At 52.9% G+C, this 24,281-nt stretch overlaps 1 protein-coding gene across 1 annotated transcript in view; it reads left to right on the top strand.

Annotated features, from left to right (window-relative positions):
* Positions 1 to 24,011, top strand: part of COL3A1 (collagen type III alpha 1 chain) — a 40,903-nt gene extending 16,892 nt beyond the window's left edge. Inside the window, exons 14-51 of the mRNA XM_008146515.3 lie at positions 156 to 200; positions 778 to 831; positions 1,357 to 1,455; positions 2,031 to 2,075; positions 2,212 to 2,310; positions 2,495 to 2,548; positions 2,657 to 2,764; positions 2,979 to 3,032; positions 3,834 to 3,932; positions 4,225 to 4,278; positions 4,426 to 4,524; positions 5,188 to 5,241; positions 5,327 to 5,380; positions 5,695 to 5,748; positions 6,322 to 6,375; positions 6,711 to 6,755; positions 7,308 to 7,406; positions 7,495 to 7,602; positions 7,840 to 7,893; positions 9,516 to 9,569; positions 9,659 to 9,712; positions 10,374 to 10,427; positions 11,254 to 11,361; positions 11,764 to 11,817; positions 12,115 to 12,168; positions 12,363 to 12,524; positions 12,612 to 12,719; positions 13,635 to 13,742; positions 14,402 to 14,455; positions 14,543 to 14,650; positions 15,123 to 15,176; positions 15,518 to 15,625; positions 15,919 to 15,972; positions 16,069 to 16,176; positions 17,599 to 17,893; positions 18,731 to 18,918; positions 21,999 to 22,241; positions 22,885 to 24,011. Of these exons, the coding sequence (XP_008144737.2) occupies positions 156 to 200; positions 778 to 831; positions 1,357 to 1,455; positions 2,031 to 2,075; positions 2,212 to 2,310; positions 2,495 to 2,548; positions 2,657 to 2,764; positions 2,979 to 3,032; positions 3,834 to 3,932; positions 4,225 to 4,278; positions 4,426 to 4,524; positions 5,188 to 5,241; positions 5,327 to 5,380; positions 5,695 to 5,748; positions 6,322 to 6,375; positions 6,711 to 6,755; positions 7,308 to 7,406; positions 7,495 to 7,602; positions 7,840 to 7,893; positions 9,516 to 9,569; positions 9,659 to 9,712; positions 10,374 to 10,427; positions 11,254 to 11,361; positions 11,764 to 11,817; positions 12,115 to 12,168; positions 12,363 to 12,524; positions 12,612 to 12,719; positions 13,635 to 13,742; positions 14,402 to 14,455; positions 14,543 to 14,650; positions 15,123 to 15,176; positions 15,518 to 15,625; positions 15,919 to 15,972; positions 16,069 to 16,176; positions 17,599 to 17,893; positions 18,731 to 18,918; positions 21,999 to 22,241; positions 22,885 to 23,031 (3,447 nt within the window). The 3' untranslated portion in view covers positions 23,032 to 24,011. The remainder of the gene's footprint in view (positions 1 to 155; positions 201 to 777; positions 832 to 1,356; positions 1,456 to 2,030; positions 2,076 to 2,211; positions 2,311 to 2,494; positions 2,549 to 2,656; positions 2,765 to 2,978; positions 3,033 to 3,833; positions 3,933 to 4,224; positions 4,279 to 4,425; positions 4,525 to 5,187; positions 5,242 to 5,326; positions 5,381 to 5,694; positions 5,749 to 6,321; positions 6,376 to 6,710; positions 6,756 to 7,307; positions 7,407 to 7,494; positions 7,603 to 7,839; positions 7,894 to 9,515; positions 9,570 to 9,658; positions 9,713 to 10,373; positions 10,428 to 11,253; positions 11,362 to 11,763; positions 11,818 to 12,114; positions 12,169 to 12,362; positions 12,525 to 12,611; positions 12,720 to 13,634; positions 13,743 to 14,401; positions 14,456 to 14,542; positions 14,651 to 15,122; positions 15,177 to 15,517; positions 15,626 to 15,918; positions 15,973 to 16,068; positions 16,177 to 17,598; positions 17,894 to 18,730; positions 18,919 to 21,998; positions 22,242 to 22,884) is intronic.
* The last annotated feature ends 270 nt before the right edge of the window (positions 24,012 to 24,281 follow it).

Genomic DNA, 24,281 nt, shown 5'->3' with positions numbered 1-24,281 from the left:
TTAACAAGTTGGCTCCAAAATATATATAATCAGTCAGTAGGTGTTCATGTACTTAAGGAAAAGTTAACTCAATGGAGTCAGAATTTTAATCTAAATGGTACTTGTCACCAGTCGTTCAGAATTCCGAAGATACTTAGACAAACTTCTCTTTCTAGGGGGCTCGAGGCAACGATGGTGCTCGAGGAAGCGACGGACAACCAGTGAGTAGCTGTCACCTGACCGGACTTGCCTGGGGGAAGTGAGAGTGAGGGGTGTGAGGTGTTGGAGCCACAGGGATTGTAGGCCCAAACCCAGCATTTCCATAAACACCTGACCCAAACCGGCACTAAGCCCAGATGTCAAATCTAGGAACAGTTCCCCTAGAAATGCCAGACTCGTTCATCCTGCTGCTCTCTGTTATGCGTGGCCACTTGCTACCATCTGTTCAGTGCTCCAGTGTTAGTTCCCAGTCAGTGCTGGGCACGGCCATTGAGACGGATCATAATGTGACCGCTGGTTCCTAAATGAGAACTCAGGGCTAAGTACCCCACGTAAAGTCACAGGATTTGGGGCAGAAATCAGGAGCGGGGGCGGGGGAGGACCCAAATGGCCCAGCTTCAGATTTCACCCCCTTTTTAGTTTGTCACATTGTCCTTCCACATGCGGTTCATCCATGAAGGACCCCACTGCCTCCCGTGCACACGGTCTCTGTGCTGTGTGCGCTCACACGTGCTCCCAGCAGCGTCAGCTCCTGGTGACTTGGCTCAAAGTTCCTGAAACGGGACTTGATCATTGCAGGGCCCGCCCGGTCCCCCCGGAACGGCAGGATTCCCCGGCTCCCCTGGTGCTAAGGTAAACGGGCATCTCCCCCGGAGAGGGGGTACCGCCTGGAGGTCCTGGCGCTGCATCTTGAAAGACTTCTTGTGGCCAGTCAAACAGATATCTCCCACCTGGACGAGCTACCGCGCCCTCTTCCTCTTTGAATCCCGGGGGTGATACTGCTGGCTGACACACACCTGTCCCATGTCCAGCTTACAACGCTTCCTCCAAGCCCGGTCTCCGTCGTCACCCTGTGCCTGAGTCCCTTTACCGTTTCTGAGCCCAAGTGTCTTACACCGGCGTCCCGCCACCCTCAGACCCTGCCGGGGCCTCCTCTCTTCCCGGCCGCTTTCGGGGACACAGCGATAACACAGTCACACGCACAGTCCCATCTTCTCTGCCTCTGCGATGAGGATTCAGGGAGAGAATACATGGCCGTCCTTCATCTAGAGGCTGCATCGCCTCCCTCCCCAGCCCGGAGAGGGGTGTGAGGGGGGGAAGGAAACTGGCTGAGCGATGGGCCGGGCAGGGACGCTGACCATCAGGGCTCTCCCGCAGGGCGAAGTTGGACCCGCAGGCTCTCCTGGCTCCAACGGCTCCCCGGGACAGAGAGGAGAACCCGGACCTCAGGGACATGCCGGTGCTCCCGGCCCTCCGGTGCGTGCAGCCCTGGCCCGAGGGGGCGGGCGCCCTGCTTCCTGGGAGCGTGTGTCCCAGTGCTGCCGTCCGTGGAGATTGCGGGTGGGGTGGGGTGGGGTGGGGTGGGGTGGGGTGGGGTGAGGGTGGGGTCTTGCTCAGGGCTCCGCAGTAAGTCTGCTGTGAAGAATGCGGATTTGATTGGCGCTGACATGCCGTTGGTGAGGTTCGCACTCTTCCAGAACTGACCAATTCGATGTTTATCTGACACAGCGAATCGGAAGCTAGTTTTCTGATACTCCAAAGCCGACGCCCCAACCCAATCGCTGATAATAGATTCAGAGAAGAAACCAGACCGAACCTGTTCCATCTGCTGATTTAATTATTGAGAACGAGTGCCTGTTACCTGTGGTTTATCCAGGGGGGGGTGACAGCTAGCCTACATTTTGTGTGTGGCACTGAACTTGGAGGAGTCACCTCATCTCTATAAAGCACGACACCCACCAGCAAGCTTAGCGTACACATCTGTGCACCGCGTCTCCCGTGGCCGCACCATTTGCATTGTCACTAACATGCCTTCCCCCCCCCCACCCCAGGGCCCTGCTGGGAGCAATGGGAGTCCCGGCGGCAAAGGTGAAATGGTAAGGTGCCCCCTCGCCCTCCTCGCGCCCCCACACGCACTATTTTGCGTGACAAGACATCTGTGGTGTTTACGTGAGCCATTCAGGGGAGCAAGTTCAAGTGTGACTAAGACGAGTCTTCTCGGGTTGTTTCTAGGGTCCCGCTGGCATCCCCGGGGCTCCTGGCCTGTCCGGAGCCCGGGGTCCTCCAGGCCCGCCCGGGACCAATGGTGCTCCCGGCCAGCGAGGTGCTGCCGTAAGTTCCTCTCCCCGTGGGCCTGGGAGGTGGGCTGTGTTCTCACCACAAAAGCACACGTGCAACCTTTTGATTCTTGCTGCGTTCCTGCTGCTTTCCCTGCATTTTATTAGTGAATGCTAGCGGGGATGATGTCATTAGTCTACCCTCCCCCCGTTTTTAAACCAAGACCTTGTTCCCTTAGGGCGAACCCGGTAAGAACGGTAACAAGGGAGACCCTGGACCACGCGGGGAGCGCGTAAGTACCTCCCCAGACCTGGCTCTCCGCCAGAAAGCACCGCCCGGCGGGAGGTGGGCAGGCCGCGGTCTGCCGTCTAACGCAGACCCTCGCGGGCATCCTTCCTAGGGGGAAGCTGGTGCCCCCGGGATCCCAGGCACGAAGGGTGAAGACGGCAAGGATGGCTCGCCTGGAGAGCCCGGCTCCAACGGACTCCCGGGAGCCGCGGGCGAGAGGGTATGTCTCCCACGGGCTTGGCCAACGCGAGGCACCGTCACCCACGCCCAACTCGGCCCGCGGGGTGAGGCCGCCCGGCTCCTCCCCGGGGGAGTGCCCACCCCCACGTGCTGTCCGGAAGCATCTCACAGCGGGAGGGCGTCTCTGCGGCCGCTCAGGGGCCGGGAGACATTCTCCGCTTTGGACTGAAATTCTCGCCTCTCGCCGTCCCCAGGGCGCGCCCGGATTCCGAGGACCTGCCGGACCCAATGGCCTTCCCGGAGAAAAGGTGGGAACCCCAGTTCCTCGTCTCTTAAATGCTAGGACTGCACTGAGGAGTCCCCATTGCTTCTGGACAGCTCCCCACTAATTAGAGCTTAAACATCTGAAAGAAATGTAACAGTTTTCAAAGCACAGTCACCCCCAGCGCTGCCAACCCCTTGTGGGCCACCTTTCCCGCTTCGTGACCCAAACAAGTCCCTTCGCGATGAGAGCCCTTGACCTGACCTGTCCGTGGGATCGTCACCTCAGCCACACTGCAGAATAAGATAAACTAAAATGCTTAACAGTTCTGTGAAAACGTTACAGTGCTAGACAAATATGATTTCATACCAGCGAAGATAGTTAACTTTTATATGCACAGATATATAAAGTTAAGTTCACTAAACAGTGATTTTTGAGCATGTGATATTCATCCAAGTTGCCTTAAGATACTTCCAGTGGAGAATCCGAGCTCGTGGTTAGCAGTGATTTTATGCCGAGCAGGTCAGCAACAGGCAGCTCCCTTTATGCGACCAGAGGGCCCTGGTCAGGCGGCTCAGGGGGTGGAGGTTGTGGGTTTGATCCTTGGTCTGGACACGTAAGGGAAGCAATCGATCTCTGTTTCTCTCTCACATCTGTGTTTCTCTCTCCCCCTTCCTCTCTCTCTAAAAATCAATAAAAACATATCCTCAAGGGAGGATTAAGAAGAAAAAGGACGCCCTTTTTAAAAAAGGACCAAATGAAGTTCTCTAGTGGGAACCTAAGCATCGCCCATGTCTAGGCGGATGCGGGCTCTTCCACTCACCTGCTCATCCATTTCGCCACGCAGGGTCCCGCTGGGGAGCGCGGCGGTCCGGGCCCCGCAGGGCCCCGAGGAGCCCCCGGAGAAGCTGGCCGAGACGGTGCGCCCGGAGGTCCAGGAATGAGGGTACGGAGGAGCACTGTTTACTGGGAAAATGCCCAGGAGGGAGGTTCAGGGGCCTCTGACATCAGGCTCCCCCTATTCTACAGGCTCCTAACCAAACAAAAACACATTTAAAGGAAACTTAAGCTAATCTAGGTGAGAGAGCAGACATGACAGAACACTTAGCTAAAACACTGGCCCGGCACAAAAATGCATGCGCCTGCGGCTACCTCTGTGCGTGGGGATGTCCACATGGTGCAGAGGGACGCCGGTGTCTGAACCGTGTTTAAAGCACCTCCATGACTTTCCCATCCAGGGGGTGCCCGGGAGCCCAGGAGGACCAGGCAGCGACGGGAAGCCGGGGCCTCCGGTAGGTACACGCTACCTCCTGTGGGAGCCCCGGGGAGGGCGGCACGCGGGGCACCTGCCCGCCGCACGCCTGTGGCCTGGCTGTGTGAGGTGTCTGTGTGGGTCATGTCTGTACTGAGCCTCTCCTAACGCGGCGTATTCTCATCAGGGACCTCAAGGAGAGAGCGGCCGCCCAGGTTCCCAAGGCCCCCCCGGCCCGCGGGGTCAGCCTGGCGTCATGGGGTTCCCTGGTCCCAAAGGAAACGATGTGAGTCTGCCTGGGTGTCCTCACTGACTGTCTGCCCTGGGCCGTGTACCTCCGTGTGGGAGCAGGAGACGGCCAGGGTTCCATCTCCGCTCCAGAGCGCAGAACATTGCAAAGCAAAGTGCCTGGGGGAAGGGCATTAAAGTGTGTTTTGGTTGACTTCTGGGGACAGTGGAAACCTAGTTATAGAAAGTAGTTTTGGGTTGTGAATGTGGGTGTGTGAGTGTGAGTGTGCGTGTGAATGTGTGTGTGAATATGTGTGTGTGTGAGTGCGTGTGTGTGAATGTGTATAAGTGTGCATGTTTGTGTGTGAATGTGTGTGTGAATGTGTGTGTGACTGTGTGTAAGTGTGCATGTTTGTATGTGAATGTGTGTGTGACTGTGTGACTGTGTGTGTGTGAATGTGTGTAATATGAATGTGTGTGTGAGTGCGTGTGTGTGAATGTGTATAAGTGTGCATGTTTGTGTGTGAATGTGTGTGTGAATGTGTGTGTGACTGTGTGTGTGAATGTGTGTAAGTGTGCATATTTGTATGTGAATGTGTGTGTGACTGTGTGACTGTGTGTGTGTGTGTGAATGTTTGTAAGAGGCAGGTCAAAACTCTGAGGGAACACTATGATGAGTTATTTCCTCTTTGGGATTGGTGAACTCTGGCCATTTCTTTAGGGTGCTCCTGGCAAAAACGGAGAGCGAGGTGGCCCTGGAGGTCCTGGCCCCCCGGTATGTAGCTTCCACCCCCTGCTTCCCACCCCTGCCCTGCAGGCACTTACCCCCAACCCATGGCTCCTCTAACGTCTGTTTTCAGGGTCCTGCTGGAAAGAATGGTGAAGCTGGATCTCCGGGCCCCCCTGGACCGCAGGCAGGTGTACCCACACCTGCAGATGTGGGGTGGGCGAGGGCGGAGGGAAGACTTGGGGAACGGCACAGCCTCTGGCACTGGATCGTCACAGTTCTCCCAGCAATCACTCTGCTGCTTATGTAGCTGGCGGGCTGGCTGCTGGCACTGAGGAACGTGTGCATTGCAAGGTCTCTTGCGTCACTTCCAGGCCAGAATCTTCCCTCCTTTCCCACGGCTCATTTTAGATGAAGCCACCAGCCTCTGAAGGGAAATTGTGTGTGCTAAGTAGGAAAGGTGTCTTCCCACTGAGAATCTCATCATATTCTCTTCCCTAGGGGCCAGGTGGTGACAAAGGAGATGCAGGACCCCCTGGCCCTCAAGGATTGCAGGTAAGAATTTATTTAACTCGTCACTGGACACCTGCTTTTAATCAAGTACTCTGGTAGCTATTGTTATTATTTTTGTGTGTGTGTGACACTAATAGATCATAATTTATCTTAAGGTTAAAATTTGCGGGTCTTTAGTCTTCTACCTGAAATACAATGATAGATAATGTGAATACACAGGCATAATTCCAATAATTTCTATGTCTAGTCCAGAATGAGTATTACTAATTAAAAATTTTTAACATTAATAATGCTAAAATAAGTGAGTTCACATAATTCTGTATGTGTATACTTTTACTAGAACTTAAACTAATGTAGCTAAATACGTTCACCGTGATCATCAGTTCGTTTTGGTAAACATCTCCCTCTATTCTTTACACAAAAAGAGGCGGCGAGAAGAACACTGCTTTGTAACATGGGTGTCCCACCTCTGTCACTGCATGTTGAGAGCCGGAATGTTTTTGCCTCTACAAAGACCACTGAGCGCAAATTTTAATACTTAGCAGAAACATCCGAGCTAGAGCTTCTGTGCAGGCAAAGTGTGAAGTGATGACTCACAACTCCGATTCCTCCTAGGGCATCCCCGGGACCGGCGGGCCCCCCGGGGAGAACGGGAAGCCTGGTGAGCCGGTAAGTGGCCTGTCATTGCCTCAGAACCCCGAAACCAAAAGAACGCGTTGTCCTCACTTCCTGCTTGTTCAGTGTTGCCTTTCCTCATGCCATGTGGCCTGAGTTTTAACGTTCAGTTTTGAGATGTTCATGAACAAAACAAAGGAAAGCTTTTCTATCGCAACTGTGACCTTGCTTGAGCTTGAGCTTGAGCATAAAACAGAAGGAACTAGAGAGAGAGTGCAGACCTCGGCGTGACAAACGGTGCCGTCTGGAGGCAAGGCTAATGTGTGTCTAGCTTCTATTCCATAACACGCGCTCCGATGGAGCCTCATTCTAGTCTGTCCATCCCCTAGGGCCCGAAGGGCGAGGCCGGGGCGCCTGGAGCGCCGGGAGGCAAGGTGAGTCTCCCAGCTTGCTTCCTGCTGTTGTAAGCATGTTACCGAGCGACTGGTTCGGGACCTCGTCCTAGTATGTGGTGGCCAAAAGCTCTTTTTAAGAAGCACAACGTTGTCAATGTTTGGGGAACACACCCAGGGCGACTCAAGACATTGCGAAGGGATTACATTGGCCGCAGCTGGAACGCCACGTCCTCTGACCTAATCAACACCCAGAATCCACTGGGGCCTGACATTGCAAAAGAAAAACCTTCCCCGTGCCTGGATTCTCTAGAAAGAACTGCCTTGGCAGAGGGACTTGCAGAGCTTGCTCTTGTGAATAGAACGATTAGAATCGTTTTCATCAGACCAGGTGTCAAGGTCGCCTCGTTGGGGCCACCTTTAAGACTTCCGTTCCCACTCAGGGAATCAAATGTCTTTTATAAAAATTCCCCAATTGTTCAAAAATGTAAGTTTAAGAACCTGGTGGTCTGCATGGAAATACTGCAATTGAGGGTGCTGGGCACCTCTCTGGCATTGGGTCTCCTAACAGGATATTACATTTTCCCACGACAGGGAGATTCTGGTGCCCCTGGTGAGCGTGGGCCTCCCGGAGCGGCAGGTCCCATGGGACCAAGAGGTGGAGCAGGGCCCCCTGGTCCCGATGGAGGCAAGGTAAACGCCCCAGCATCCGGGCCACGCGGACTTTACACAATGCACTGCATCTCCTTCTTGCAATTTACCTTTTCTCCTTGAATGCTAGGGCCCCGCTGGTCCCCCTGGACCACCCGGGACTGCTGGTACCCCTGGACTGCAAGGGATGCCTGGAGAAAGAGGGGGCCCTGGAGGCGCCGGCCCGAAGGGTGACAAGGTACGGGCTCACCTTTTGTTAATTATGGAACAAAACAGACTTGGTGGGTAAAAGGGAAATATGGCTGCTGGGAAGCAATCTATTTTCCAAATCAATGCTATCCTCTTACAGTACGTGAAGTTCTGCTGTAACCAGAACACCTGGTATTTACCCAGTAAGCCTTGCAGGTGGCTCCTCTTGGGGCAGGTTCCCAGTGAGGACACTTCCAAGCGGCTGACACTGGCCTTTGTTTGACAGGGCGAACCGGGCACCGCCGGTGCTGACGGGGCTCCTGGAAAAGATGGTCCCCGGGTGAGTACTCGCTTGGGGAGAAACTGGCCTTGTCTGTGTTTGACAGAAAATAGTTCCGTCACCTCGACTTCTGTCTGTTCCCCAAACTGTTCACGATAAGTTAGATCAGACTCTGCTGCCTTCTGGGCATTGAGAAGACCCAAAGGATGTGATAGTTGAAATTTCTGATTTCTATCTCTCACCACCCGACAATGCAACTATGACCTGAGAATGGAAAAGTCCCCAAAGTAGGATAAACGTTACAAGCTAAAGTCATAGTGAGTCACTAAAATCCAAGATAATCAGTACTGCTCATGAAGGAACTTTTTTATTAAAAACAAAACAAAACACACTGCCATTCTGGGGTAAAGCCACACCCTGGCATACTGCTTAGCAATGAAAAGGAATGAACTATGGATACCCGCAATGATCTGTATAGACCTCGGGCGTCATGCTGAGGGAAGAAAAGTCACGTCAAAAAGAGACGCCGTGCGTGATTCCATCCACGTCCCATTGAGAACAACATTCCGTGGAGGGGCAGGCAGCGCGTGGGGCCAGGAGTGAGGAATGGGGTGGGGGCGACAGCTGTAGCTATGGCAGGCGAAGGAGGGAGTTTGAGTGTGACTGTACCATGTGTCTTGATTATGATGGTGGTCATGTGAGGCTACGTGTGATAAAAATTACATAGAGCTACACACACACACACACACCAACGAGTGCACGGAGAGGCCCGAGTAAGCTCTGTTTGTTGTACCAGTGCTGACTTCTTAGTGTTGCTACTGTACTACAGCTGTGTGAGGTGTCACACCGGGGGTGTTGCCATTGGACTACAGCTGGGTGAGGTGTCACACCGGGGGTGTTGCTATTGGACTACAGCTGTGTGAGGTGTCACACCAGGGATGTTGCTATTGGACTACAGCTGGGTGAAGTGTCACACCGGGGGAAGCTGGGAGAAAGGTGTACAGGAGTTTCCTGTATGTTTCTTTGCAACCTTCTGTGAATCTGCAACTATTTCCAAAAAAAGTTAGAAGAAATAAACACATAATCAATTCTGTTCCCATTAGCAGACATCTTCTAGATCTAGTCATAGGTACACAATAAACATGCGAAATAAACATGAAATCTAAGACATTACATAGATATATTTACTATCGTTGCCTTAAAAATTCATAAAGACGTCCCATTTGACAGACTAGATGGTAAGACATCATCTAATTAAAAAAAAAAAACTAATATTTTATTTACGTAAATAAGTAAAATGTCCACTTGAAAACATGATATGTGTAATGACATTTTGTGTAGTCAGATGACACACTTTGAATTATTAAGCAGTGGAATAAGGCAATGTATTTTAAGTTATCACTATAAGCTTACATCACGTCTCATTTACCTTCTGCAACAAAAAGAAAAATAAGTCAATAAACTTCTCCTGAATCTTGTAACCCTTTAGAGTCATTCCTTAGAATCTTATAGTCACTAAGCTCTGAAGTCCTTGCACATGGAAGAGACTATCATCCCAGCAATAAAAGAAATCGTATTATCTAGCATATTCGCTGAATAACATGCCTCTTTGTTCTCTGTGTGGTTAACAGGAAGCTGATGCTTTCTGTCTTCAAAATTGAAAATGTTTCTCTTTTCTTTAGGGTCCTACCGGCCCCATCGGCCCCCCTGGCCCCGCTGGTCAGCCTGGAGACAAGGTAACCCTTCACACCACTTGGAGACAACAACAAAAATCTCTTAGCTTTTGGGATGATGGGCACATCGTTCCTCTTCTCTCTCTTTAAAGGGCGAAGGCGGTGCCCCCGGGCCTCCGGGCATAGCTGGTCCTCGCGGAAGCCCTGTAAGTGTGAAAGGCGTTTCCGCACCCTCTCGACCCACACACGCAGCGGCTGCTGGTCGTGCGCAGCTGTGCCCAGAAGCCCACGACTCACGGTGGGACGCAGGCTGTAGGAGTCACACAACATGCTAGAAAAGTTCAAGTTCTCAAACGCAGAGCTCACACAGGACAGTGCTACGTCCTGCCTTCTTTGCTAAGTGATTTGGGGGAAATATAAAACTCGCACAAGTAATATTCCTTGGTAAATGAGCATGTCCTAACCTGCAGAATCTGAGCCCGAGGCTCCGTCTAGATCTGAGGTTCTCTGCCTCCGGGGTGTGGGACTCAGGAGAGATATAGAGTACATGTTGTTCATTCATTATTGGCTGATCGATTTCTCAACCCACCTACCGTGTGCATAAATCCTTACATTCCTTAGAGTTATACAATTAGGTGCGTTCAATACATCAGAATTCTCAAGTTGTGATTCTTGCAAACACTGTCACGGTCAGAGGCAGAAGGAATCAATGGTTTGGGTGTTGTTCGCAACTTATTTTGTTCAGAAATGAAAACAGTTACCTGCGTTCACTTCCTCCTTAAAGGAGAGATGAGATGATGTAGAGGCGGATGCGTGGTCCCTGTGGGAGGCTGTCTTCCGGGACTAACAAGGATCCTTTCCCTCCAGGGTGAGAGAGGCGAAGGCGGACCCCCCGGCCCCGCCGGCTTCCCTGGCGCCCCCGTAAGTATGAACATTAGGGATCAAGAGCTACACATTGGTGGTCCCAACGTGGCCCCCCGTCTAAGTGCAGCACTGGGAGAGAGTCCACGATACGGTGATGATATACGGTGCCGGGGGGGGGGGGGGGGGGGGGAGGGCACTGGCCATAGCGGGGAGGCTCTTTGTAGAGGATCTGATTGTCTAACTTCTGTGCCGCACACCTGACACGAATATGAATGATATTAAATGTAAACTGTACTTGAAAAAAACATACATGTCACACAGCCCAGAGTCCTATCTAGCTGAAAAATGGCAGAAGTCTAAGTTGCGTCTGGATATAGCCCTGCTTCAGCCACTCACTCCCTCACTCCCTGTCCGATCAGCTTCCTTTAGCTCCTCCCCCTTTTTACTTGGTCTCTCTCCTTACTCTTAAGATGAGGCTGGAATCCCCGCCCTGCTTTGTGCCAGGCCAGTGAGGGGAGCAGGTGCCTGCCTCCAAGCGCACTCTGACATGGGCAAGTCCTTCCTCAGAGGACGACCCCCTGAAAATGAGCTCTGAGCCCCACCTTCCTCAGATCCACCCCTGTGCCCACTTCCACGGGCACACGGTCCCCGGAGAGACTGTCGCCGCGTGACACACATTAACAGATGAAAATTCTTAATCTTTTCATATTCATGCTGTCTCGGTGTAGTCTTCCACCAGGAAAGCATCAGGGCTGTCCTCCAAGGACCGTCTTTCTGACCTCCTGTCACCTCCCCCCGGGCTGGCTCTGGTTCTCGCTGTGAGGAACGGTAAGCTGCGGGCGCGGTGGCAGACCCCGCTCACTCGTGCTGTTTCTGGCCGCAGGGACAGAACGGCGAGCCTGGCGGTAAAGGAGAGAGAGGCCCTCCTGGCGAGAGAGGCGAGAGCGGGCCCCCTGGGGTCGCAGGCCCCGCCGGGGGCGCTGGGCCCGCGGTAAGTCTTCGCTCACCTTCTCCGCAGCTCCTGGCGGGACTCACTCTGTCAGCCTGAGCGCTGGTCACGGCGACAGGTGCAGTCTCCATAGCAACACAGTTCTGAGTCTGAAGCTTGGCCCAATGGGCTGAACAGCATCTCAATCAGCTCTTCGGAGAGTTGCGCTTTGTTGTTTTGGGGGGAGGGGTTCTTACTTCTATTGCAGGGTTTTCCCCAGATTTATTGAGATGTAACCGACATAGAGCGTTGTCTGAGTCTAAGGGGCAGGACAGCATGATGGGATACGTGTGTAAATTGCAAAACGATGATCACACGGAGTTACTGGTTGGCAGAGGCTTCATGCTTTGCCCAACGTGATGTGACGCTCTTCTTGGGAGTCATTCTCGCCTCCGTTCCACACAGGGTCCCCCTGGTCCCGCGGGTGTCAAAGGTGAACGCGGCAGTCCTGGCGGCCCGGTAAGTGCCCCTCTGAGCCGCTATCGCACAGCCTGCCTCGGTTCCATCCGTCTATGAGCTGCTTTGAAAGCACTAGGTCCCCAACGAGAGTATACAAACCATGGGCACGGACTCACAGAGGAGTCGTATGTAAATCCCAAGGGGAAAACAAACCACAGCGACTCACAGTAGAAGGCGGCTCCCCCCCCCACCACATGCTTGTCCTTCATGTGTGCGTGTGTGTGTGTGTGTGTGTGTGTGTGGGGTGCTCAACTGTTTGCTCTACTTGAAATCCAACAACACGCTGTCCTTCCGCAGGGCGCAGCTGGCTTCCCCGGCGGCCGCGGTCTCCCCGGCCCTCCTGGCAACAACGTAAGCACCCCCCCATACCTCCCTCCCCCCCCCGTTTCCTCACCCCCCCCAAAGGGAACCCACACCGCTGAGAAGCTCCCCTCACGCCCCTGCTTGTATAAGTCCCACCGACAGTTGTTGGGATGCAGGTAGAAGAGGGAAGAATCTTCAATGTTTTCATTCTCAAATACTCGAATGTCGAACCTGTGTTGTAGGGTAACCCAGGCCCCCCAGGCGCCAGCGGTGCTCCAGGCAAGGACGGCCCCCCGGGCCCCCCCGGGAACAGTGGCAGCCCCGGCAGCCCCGGGATTTCCGGCCCTAAAGGTGACGCTGGCCCGCCCGGCGAGAAGGGATCCCCCGGCTCTCAGGGCCCTCCGGTGAGCAGCGAACCAGCCGTTTCCCTCCCTAACTCGCTCCGGAAGCGGCTCCCCTGAAGGACACTGAGCTCTCTTGTCTGCCCGCAGGGAGCCCCAGGCCCGCTCGGCATCGCAGGCATCACCGGCGCGCGGGGTCTGGCGGGGCCCCCGGGCATGCCCGGCGCCAGGGGCAGTCCTGGCCCGCAAGGCGTTAAGGTGAGTGTGGTCTTGGCATCGCCGGCCCCTTGTTTCCTGGCAGCCTTGGGGGACGCTGAGCCACAGCAAGGACAGAGTGCGCAGGTGTTCCTGGAACAGATGAACATTCCTGATCTTTTCACATTTGGGGGAAGCATGCATGTTGCTTAAGGCTCCAGAGTACAAAGCAGTGCACCTCATAGGCCAGCCTGGGGCATGCGCACAGCGTGGAGGTCACAGAATAAGGTATTTCCCTACCAACTGAGATGGGGAGACAGGATGAGGGAGTTTGTTGAGCGTGAGTCTGAGGGGAAATCCTGTCGGCGTAGGGCCCTATGAAAGCCTCTAACTGGTAGCGATTACTCATCAACTCAGTTCGTTCTGCGCTCCTGACTGGTCTTCACTAATACGACTTTGATATCCCAGTGGTTAGCATCTTAAATATTCCTTTAGCAAACGGGACAATACAATTCTGTTTTATGAAGGCTCATATTTCGGTACCTCCAGCACCTCTTTACACGTAAAGGTCATATGATATTGTAAAACATCTGAATGTGTTCGATGTACATGAACAAAGGTAGTAGGTGTATATTCTGTAGGTGGAGCCAGATGTCCAATGTCACTTCCTTGTCATGGTCACCACAAGCCCAGAGCTTCATGGTGGCTCACCCTTACGTTTTTCTCGTAATGGCCACGCCTGTGTGCACATCTCCTGTCAGGATGGATGCTGAGTAGACCACCTGTGTCTGACTCAGCCCTCCGGTGCCCAGAGTCCCTGGAAAAGTTAGAAAGCGCAGGAAGTTTGCTTCTCCCAAGCTTTTCCCTGTGGTGGAGACTGAGTTAGGAGCCAGTTCAGCAGAAGTTGATTTAAACTTCTAATCACATGATATTCGTTTAGTCCTTCGGTTTAAAAAATGCCTTGTATGTTTCACACAGGGTGAAGCCGGGAAACCTGGACCCAGCGGTCACAATGGAGAGCGCGGGCCGCCTGGACCCCAAGGCCTGCCTGGCCTGGCGGGGACAGCGGGCGAACCGGGACGCGATGTGAGTGCCGGGTCTGGGAACAGCCACCAGCCAGGTGGTCTGGGTGACTTAGTTAAGCGAGAGTTACACGGGACCTTCAGGGCTAAGAGTGTAAACATGGCCGCCTGCCAAGGTTCGCCTTCCTTTTCTCAGAACAGACATTCTTTCCATTAGAACTTAGAACCGCCTCAATGTCCATGTTCATTGATACAACTCAATGAATGGCCATTCCTGGGGAGACTATGACCTCCGGGTAAAGAAAGAAAGGAGTTGGGGTGGGGACACACAAGTTACAACATTCCTTCCGGGTGGAAATGTGCTCCGTGTTGCCGTAATTGGCTTTTCCTTTAATTGTAGATTTCTAGTATCAGCTGAAAGTACTGTTTGTCCCGCTTTTATTTATCATCTCTCCCTTAAGGGTTCCTATTGGACATTTTCTCCCTCATCCTGTCTCCCTGTCTCACCCAGGAAACTTACCACCACAGACATACTGCCCTTAGGCCTGTCAGCCTGGGAAGGGCCAGCCCACTGTAACATCTACCAAGTTTTACTCCCCAGAACCAACTCTCATCCGCTCCAGGGCGGGTAGTGTTCCCGCTGAGGGACATGGCGGCAGTGGCGTTGGAGTGGTTCCAAAGAGGTGCATGTCATTTCTCCGTTTCTTTCTTCTCTTCCCGCAGGGAAACCCTGGATCCGATGGTCTCCCGGGCCGCGATGGAACTCCCGGGACCAAGGTATGACAAACACACGGACAGCAGGCAGGTGCCATTGGAACCCCAGCTGCCGGTCACACTGGTTCTGGACCTGGCATTTTCCCACAGGGAGATCGTGGTGAAAATGGCTCTCCTGGCGCCCCTGGCTCCCCTGGACATCCCGGCCCGCCCGGTCCCGTGGGTCCCGCAGGAAAGAGTGGTGACAGAGGAGAAACTGTGAGTCCTGATGCGCACCATCTCTCTTCACTTGTCTGTCTTCCTCCATGGAGAGGTTAGCAGGTAGCAGACAGAATGTCACATCTGCCAACCAAAAAGATGGACCACCACTCGTGGTGCAGTTTTCACGCTAGTCACTCCATAGGCAACTGCGGTCATAAGGCCACACGGGAAGTCTCTGGCGGTACTCAGTGACGAATTCATTACTAAAATCCAAAACGGTACTGACCAGGCCAAGTGTACACTTACCAGGTAAAGGGGAGGCGGGGTTAATAGGACGCTCTCAGCTTGTCTGTTTAGACCCCCTGGTAAAGATATAAACAGGGAAAGGGCATTGAAGGAGGAAATGACACTAACTTTCAATAACAGTAAGCACAGCTATTCCTTCACAATGAAATTAACTTTTAAATCAAACAAAGATGTGTCGCCAAGTGAGTAATTCCGTGTGTTTCTGTGTTCCCTTTTATTTTAGGGCCCTGCTGGCCCTACTGGAGCCCCAGGTCCTGCGGGTGTCCGCGGTCCTGCTGTAAGTCACGTTCTTTTCTTAACTTATTCTAACGAGGGATGTTCTCTTTTCTGGCATGTTCGGGGGAAGGGGATGACAGAACACAGAACTATGGATCAGAGGTTCAACTTTCCTTCAATGATGCAGAAAGCAATTCAGGACCCCAAAGTTCCTTGGGGCCAAGGATATACACATCAATTATTGGGGTGTCATGCAATTATCAGTCCAAAATCCCATTGGTGTGCTGATGGGATGTCTAAGAGAATGCCGGAATGTAAGAGGATGTCATCGGCATAAACTCTACTGTGTTTTCCCAATGAGTGTGCGGATACAGCCTTGATTGGACATGTGTTTTTGTAAAGGGTCCCCAAGGCCCCCGTGGTGACAAAGGCGAAACAGGTGAGCGTGGTTCCAACGGCATCAAAGGACATCGAGGATTCCCCGGGAACCCCGGTGCCCCCGGCTCTCCAGTAAGTGCGTCGTTTTGTTAGAAAACCCCCGTCAATGCTCTTTAACCGACGGGACAGGCACGTTGTATGCACTGAGAGTAGAAAATGTTCATTTCTGAAAGTATATGCTAAGAGAGATGGGGAATGGATTCAAGGACGTATGTGAAATAGCAGCTGGCAGGAGACAGTGGGGAGACGGAAGGAAAGGAAATTAGGTTTTATCACGATCCCCGTCTTCCTTGCTCTGATCTGGAATGTGCAGTTTCCTAACCTTTCCAAGTTTTCACTCCTGTCTGCCCTGCCTCTCCTCCCAGGGCCCTGCCGGTCACCAAGGGGCAGTCGGGAGCCCAGGACCCGCAGGCCCCAGGGTAAGTACCGCGGGGGGAACGGGAAGGCCCACGCTGCCGCCCTGTTCGCACCTAAGGAAGGTGTCCCAGCACCGTGACATCATGATCCTGTTCTAGGGACCTGTTGGACCCAGCGGGCCCCCCGGCAAAGACGGCACCAGTGGACATCCAGGTCCCATTGGACCACCAGGGCCTCGAGGGAACAGAGGTGAAAGAGGGTCCGAGGTGAGACATCCCTCACAGACGCACGCATTTGACTTGCTCTCACCTTCACATTTCCGGAAACACTCTGCCATATTCTGAAACCAGAGTGAGCTCAATACAACGCAGTCACCCGACTTGGTTTGGAGAATGCACAGGGACTTTAAGGCATTCCCCACCACGTTAAGACTCTCGCCCTGCCACGAGGAGAAAACCCTTCCTTACAGTTTGATCAGGTGACAGGTGTGTCCACATAAAGACATGCGCCCCAATAACCAGCTCTCTGCCTGTGCTCTCACAGTGGAGCCCCGCAACCACGAGGAACAGAATGAGCTGCACACGCAGGGGTGGGCAGGCGTGGGTTTGCGGTGGATCCCAGGGAAAAAGACACGCGGTTATGATTATTACCGTGGTCTTATGAGCTCCGTGTGTGTAGTACTTTCTCGTTCTCAGAGAGCTTCCAGAATTTCATTCCTAATACCTTTCCATCCTATACCTTTGGGGTCAGTGGAATAAAGACTATTCCCCCCACAAGGTACACATGTGGCAATTAAAAGGCAAGTGAGTGATCAGCCCAAAGACACAAAGTTAATGACAAACCTGGGCTCAGGATTCTAATGCCGGCGTGACACGGGAGGTGACTGACACGGGAGATGAGGGACACGGGAGGTGCCTGACACGGGAGATGAGGGACACGGGAGGTGACTGACACGGGAGATGAGGGACACGGGAGGTGACTGACACGGGAGATGAGGGACACGGGAGGTGACTGACACGGGAGATGAGGGACACGGGAGGTGACTGACACGGGAGATGAGGGACACGGGAGGTGACTGACACGGGAGATGAGGGACACGGGAGGTGACTGACACGGGAGATGAGGGACACGGGAGGTGACTGACACGGGAGATGAGGGACACGGGAGGTGACTGACACGGGAGATGAGGGACACGGGAGGTGACTGACACGGGAGATGAGGGACACAGGAGGTGACTGACACGGGAGATGAGGGACACGGGAGGTGACTGACACGGGAGATGAGGGACACGGGAGGTGACTGACACGGGAGATGAGGGACACGGGAGGTGACTGACACGGGAGATGAGGGACACGGGAGGTGACTGACACGGGAGATGAGGGACACGGGAGGTGCCTGACACGGGAGACACCCGGTCCGCATTAGCATTGCTTACGTCACTCACCCAGAAGGAGCCCCCTGGAGTGAACACGTGCTCCAGCACCACGGACTCTCACACAGAGAACAGCACGCACCCTGGGGGTGAACCAGAACCACTGTCAGTTTGTTACCCTTTGGTCACATCGCCTTTGGTAAAACAGTGACGCTGTCTCAGGCACCCATGGTCTTTAACAGCTTTTCTTGGGCTGTCACATGTCCTCACGGAGACAAACAGTACACCTCCATGATGTATGTTCTCCCTTCCCCAGGGCTCCCCAGGCCACCCAGGCCAGCCAGGCCCCCCTGGACCCCCCGGCGCGCCCGGCCCCTGCTGTGGTGGGGGCGCAGCTGCCATCGCCGGCGCTGGAGGGGAAAAGGCTGGTGGGTTTGCCCCCTATTACGGAGACGAACCCCTGGATTTCAAAATCAACACCGAGGAGATCATGACTTCCCTCAAGTCAGTCAGCGGGCAGGTGGAAAGCCTCATCAGCCCCGACGGCTCTCGCAAAAACCCGGCCCGGAACTGCCGAGACCTGAAGTTCTGCCACCCCGAGCTCCAGAGCGGTAGGTGGGGGCGCCTCGGGCCGGGTGGGGGGGTTGGGGGGAGCGCAGGGAGAGCTGCCTGTACTGGGGTTCAGGGGAGAGGAACATGCATCCGAGGGCTGTGCTGTTAGAGCAGAAACGGGGTTTCAAGATGGTAGTTGAAGGGAAACTGCTTGACACCGTGAGAGGAAAACAGGAACTTAAAGTGTGACCCGAATTCCTTCACAGCACCCCAAAGTGGGACACTTTAAAGACAGTTTTGCAGAAATTGTAATAAAATCATAGCTTGGTGTATTTCTGCGTATCATCACAAGCTTGTGTGAGTGATAAAGCAATGTTTATCACTGTGTTCTGAGGATCAAATATATGTAATTTGATGCAGACAAAGTTTGCAATCTAATTATTGAAATAATGCAATCTACTTTTAGTAATAAATCAAATTATTAATTTTTTTCAGATTAAAAAAATCCAAATGAAAAATTCCAGAGTATCACATGCAATTTCATATTGCAGTAGTGTAAGATTTTGCATATATTGGGTTAATTCTTTCTGAAAGGCACCCTTATTTCAAGCTCTTAAACACCTTGGCTTGGAACATTGCCTTGGAGTCACTCCAGGAAATTACTTAACGTAGAGGACAGTCAACCATGGGGACTGTAGGTTTAGACTTACGGCATAAATCTGGATTAGACAGGAGCTTACATTACGCTGTACTATAAAATGCAAGTACATACAATGCAAGTACATTAGCAGTCAGCATTCTGACTGTCTTACCAGGCAAACACACAATCACTCTGGTCCACATCTCAGTCCTGGATTTTGTAACCAAGTTCCCTTGTCCTTTGTGGTGCCTGTCAGGAGAGTATTGGGTTGACCCTAACCAAGGCTGCAAGATGGACGCCATTAAAGTGTTCTGCAACATGGAGACGGGGGAGACGTGCATCGGCGCCAGCCCGCACAGCGTGCCCCGCAAGCGCTGGTGGGCAGACCCCGGTGCTGAGAAGAAGCACGTCTGGTTCGGGGAGACCATGGATGGCGGCTTCCAGGTGAGAGGGGCTCTCCCCGTCTCAGCTTACACTGAGTCACCCTCCTGCCCACCTTACACTGAGTCACCCTCCTGCCCATCTTACACTGAGTCACCCTCCTGCCCACCTTACACTGAGTCACCCTCCTGCCCACCTTCCACTGAGTCACCCTCCTGCCCACCTTACACTGAGTCACCCTCCTGCCCACCTTACACTGAGTCACCCTCCTGCCCACCTTATACTGAGTCACCCTCCTGCCCACCTTACACTGAGTCACCCTCCTGCCCACCTTACACTGAGTCACCCTCCTGCCCACCTTACACTGAGTCACCCTCCTGCCCATCTTACACTGAGTCACCCTCCTGCCCACCTTACACTGAGTCACCCTCCTGCCCACCCTCCTGCCCATCTTACACTGAGTCACCCTCCTGCCCACCCTCCTGCCCACCTTACACTGAGTCACCCTCCTGCCCACCTTACACTGGAGTCACCCTCCTGCCCATCTTACACTGAGTCACCCTCCTGCCCACCTTACACTGAGTCACCCTCCTGCCCACCCTCCTGCCCACCTTACACTGAGTCACCCTCCTGCCCATCTTACACTGAGTCACCCTCCTGCCCGCCTTACACTGAGTCACCCTCCTGCCCGCCTTACACTGAGTCACCCTCCTGCCCACCTTACACTGAGTCACCCTCCTGCCCACCTTACACTGAGTCACCCTCCTGCCCACCTTACACTGAGTCACCCTCCTGCCCACCTTACACTGAGTCACCCTCCTGCCCACCTTACACTGAGTCACCCTCCTGCCCACCTTACACTGAGTCACCCTCCTGCCCACCTTACACTGAGTCACCCTCCTGCCCACCTTACACTGAGTCACCCTCCTGCCCACCTTACACTGAGTCACCCTCCTGCCCACCTTACACTGAGTCACCCTCCTGCCCACCTTACACTAAGTCACCCTCCTGCCCATCTTACACTGAGTCACCCTCCTGCCCACCTTACACTGAGTCACCCTCCTGCCCACCTTACACTAACTCACCCTCCTGCCCACCTTACACTGAGTCACCCTCCTGCCCACCTTACACTGAGTCACCCTCCTGCCCACCTTACACTGAGTCACCCTCCTGCCCACCTTACACTGAGTCACCCTCCTGCCCACCTTACACTGAGTCACCCTCCTGCCCATCTTACACTGAGTCACCCTCCTGCCCACCTTACACTGAGTCACCCTCCTGCCCACCTTACACTGAGTCACCCTCCTGCCCACCTTACACTGAGTCACCCTCCTGCCCACCTTACACTGAGTCACCCTCCTGCCCGCCTTACACTGGAGTCACCCTCCTGCCCGCCTTACACTGAGTCACCCTCCTGCCCGCCTTACACTGAGTCACCCTCCTGCCCGCCTTACACTGAGTCACCCTCCTGCCCGCCTTACACTGAGTCACCCTCCTGCCCGCCTTACACTGAGTCACCCTCCTGCCCACCTTACACTGAGTCACCCTCCTGCCCACCTTACACTGAGTCACCCTCCTGCCCACCTTACACTGAGTCACCCTCCTGCCCACCTTACACTGAGTCACCCTCCTGCCCACCTTACACTGAGTCACCCTCCTGCCCACCTTACACTGAGTCACCCTCCTGCCCACCTTACACTGAGTCACCCTCCTGCCCATCTTACAGTGAGTCACCCTCCTGCCCACCTTACAGTGAGTCACCCTCCTGCCCATCTTACAGTGAGTCACCCTCCTGCCCATCTTACACTGAGTCACCCTCCTGCCCGCCTTACACTGAGTCACCCTCCTGCCCGCCTTACACTGAGTCACCCTCCTGCCCACCTTACACTGAGTCACCCTCCTGCCCACCTTACACTGAGTCACCCTCCTGCCCATCTTACAGTGAGTCACCCTCCTGCCCACATTACACTGAGTCACCCTCCTGCCCACCTTACACTGAGTCACCCTCCTGCCCACCTTACACTGAGTCACCCTCCTGCCCATCTTACACTGAGTCACCCTCCTGCCCGCCTTACACTGAGTCACCCTCCTGCCCATCTTACAGTGAGTCACCCTCCTGCCCACCTTACACTGAGTCACCCTCCTGCCCATCTTACACTGAGTCACCCTCCTGCCCGCCTTACACTGAGTCACCCTCCTGCCCGCCTTACACTGAGTCACCCTCCTGCCCGCCTTACAGTGAGTCACCCTCCTGCCCACCTTACACTGAGTCACCCTCCTGCCCACCTTACACTGAGTCACCCTCCTGCCCACCTTACACTGAGTCACCCTCCTGCCCATCTTACACTGAGTCACCCTCCTGCCCATCTTACACTGAGTCACCCTCCTGCCCATCTTACACTGAGTCACCCTCCTGCCCACCTTACACTGAGTCACCCTCCTGCCCACCTTACACTGAGTCACCCTCCTGCCCATCTTACACTGAGTCACCCTCCTGCCCATCTTACACTGAGTCCCCCTCCTGCCCACCTTACAGTGAGTCACCCTCCTGCCCACCTTACACTGAGTCCCCCTCCTGCCCACCTTACACTGAGTCACCCTCCTGCCCATCTTACACTGAGTCACCCTCCTGCCCATCTAACACTGAGTCACCCTCCTGCCCACCTTACACTGAGTCACCCTCCTGCCCGCCTGCCTTGGCTCCTGCTATTTGCTCCTCACACCAAGGCTGGTTAATAAACAGAAGAGCCCAGCTGACTTTACGTATCCAGGTGACCACTTGTAACACTTGTGCGACTTCTCTCTTAAGAGCTGAGCTAGAAGGAAGTATGCCACCACCTTTTAACTCTCCAGACATTTTCTACTCTAACATGTTAGGTTGTACATGTAGTAAACACATGCTCACACAGTGAAGATGGTTATCCTTATCTCGGTGATCACATTGTAAGGCCTAGACATGTAGAATCCCTATGTTGTACACCTGAAACTCATATAATACGGTATGTCAACTGGCCTTGGAGAAAAATTCATACATAAAATATTCTTGATAAATGAACAACCTACATTACAGTAACCAAACTGCATGCGTGAGCCGCTCAGTGGCACCTACAATGTTTGACCCGTTGGCTGTGCTCCCCCTGCAGTTCAGCTACGGCAACCCCGAGCTCCCTGAAGACGTCCTGGACGTGCAGCTCGCCTTCCTGCGCCTGCTCTCCAGCCGGGCCTCCCAGAACATCACGTATCACTGCAAGAACAGCATCGCGTACATGGACCACGCCAGCGGCAACGTGAAGAAAGCCCTGAGGCTGATGGGGTCCAACGAAGGCGAGTTCAAGGCCGAGGGAAATAGCAAGTTCACGTACACCGTTCTGGAGGACGGCTGCACGGTAAGTCATCGCCTTCCCGTCAGCCGGTCACCCTGACTCAGCATCTCTAGCTGGATGTCACTAACTACCTAGAAAAGGCATAGAAATAATGAGGGCGGACCGGTGAAGGAAGGCAGTTGGTGCCAGTTAGATAGAATCCACTGAGTCGCTGCAGGAAATGTTCAACACCACGAAAAATGAGTATGTTTCTCTCGATCACTAAGTAAAAAGCAGTTGAAACGAAGGCAACTGAAACTTAAATCCATAACATAAACATCACCAGATCATCTGGTTCCTACGCACTCTGCCTAATTCAGAAAGCGGGGTGCCGTGAGACGGTGTGCCCGTCACCCCAGCACAGCCTCCCGCGTCCCAGGGTGGCCGTGCCTCTCGGCTGCAGCATCTCCTCTTGTGCTTGGTTTAATCTCGTGTTGTTTGGACAGTAACACACTGTACAGGCTCGCAGCCTGGGAGCCATAGGCTAGACCCTCCAGCCTCGGTGGGTAGGAGCAGGCTCTCCCACCGAGGTTTGTGCCGATGCTCTCCGTTGTTCACATAATGAAATCGCCCGGTGACACACTTCCGAGCAGGGCCCCTGCGGTAAGCGGCATCTGAACGGAACTGTGACGTCATGACCACTTACCTGTTTTTGCTCTTTTTACAGAAACACACTGGGGAGTGGGGCAAAACGGTCTTCGAATATCGGACACGCAAGGCGGTGAGACTCCCTATTGTGGACTTCGCGCCCTATGACGTTGGTGGTCCCGATCAAGAATTCGGCGTGGACATTGGCCCTGTTTGCTTTCTATAAGCCAAACTCTATCTAAAATCCCAGCCAAAAACCTCACACTCCATATGTGTTCCTCTTGTTCTAATCTTGTCAACCAGTACAAGTGGCCAACCAAATTCCAGTTATTTATTTCCAACATTTTTGGAAAAAGTATAATTTGACCAAGAAGGATACTTTTTTTTTTTTTTTTTGCTGTTTCACCAAATACAGTTCAAATGCCTTTTGTTCTATTTTTTTAAAAATTTCAATTTCAAAATGTCTCAATGGTGCTATAATAAATAAACTTCAACACTCATACAATCACACTGAGTTACTTCTTTGAATCCAGCCCATGAGCAGAGCAATGACTATGCTTACCACTCAAGCACAACCTTTCTTCCTGAAAAACTCAGACAATTTGAAAAGACCTCCCTGTTTCAACTACCTCAGCCTGGTCAGAAACACAGATGAATTCTCTAAGTCCCAAAAGATGAAAAAAAAAAAATGTATACATTGGTAAAACTTATGAATTGCATTGATTTATTTTCAAAAGTATTTGTTTTTTAAAAACGTAGAGTGTAGTGCAAGAATTTAAAAAAGATATTTTAAGATTCACCATTATTTTAATCTTGGATATCAACTGCTTTTAAAGGTGCTTTCCTCCTTCCTTGTCATTGCTAAAATGATCAAGATGACCAATATTTGGGAAGACTTTGAAGACACATGTTATGGTGCTAATGTACTTTCACTTTTAAAACTCTAGGCCAGAACTGTTGCCTTGCATTCCAAACACTAAATGCACACCATCTGTACATGTCTCCTGTCAAACAAGATTGATTGGCATGTCACTTTAGAGGACTCTAACCCTTCATCGTGTAAAAGTCAACAACAAACAACAACAACAAAAACACACAAATCATGGGGCTGATTTGCCACAACAACGCAGGGAATGTGTTGGAATTTCACTTTGTAAGCTTGTATGTGGTTGTTGATCATTTTTTCTTACAGACACCCATAATAAAATATCATAATGAAACATTCCTTGTTTTTGTCACTTTTCATAGACTTAGCAAATGCATATTTACACTCAGGAACTCTAGTGATTTTCTCAAAAAAAGAATATTGAACCCTCACTCTCTAGCCTAATTGTGCAGTGACCTTCAGACATAGGAGTTAATATAACCTACGTTCTTGCAGAGAGCATGCCCTGGGGCGGCGGGAGGGGACGGTGCAGATATTCAGATCATATTCAGTGGAAGCCCTGAGGCACAGTGAAAGCAAAAGGTGCCCTA

Source organism: Eptesicus fuscus, chromosome 11 (assembly GCF_027574615.1).
Source record: "Eptesicus fuscus isolate TK198812 chromosome 11, DD_ASM_mEF_20220401, whole genome shotgun sequence".
Taxonomy (NCBI): domain Eukaryota; kingdom Metazoa; phylum Chordata; class Mammalia; order Chiroptera; family Vespertilionidae; genus Eptesicus; species Eptesicus fuscus.
Note: the sequence above shows the minus strand (reverse complement) of the source record. Positions and strands in the feature narration are given on the sequence as shown.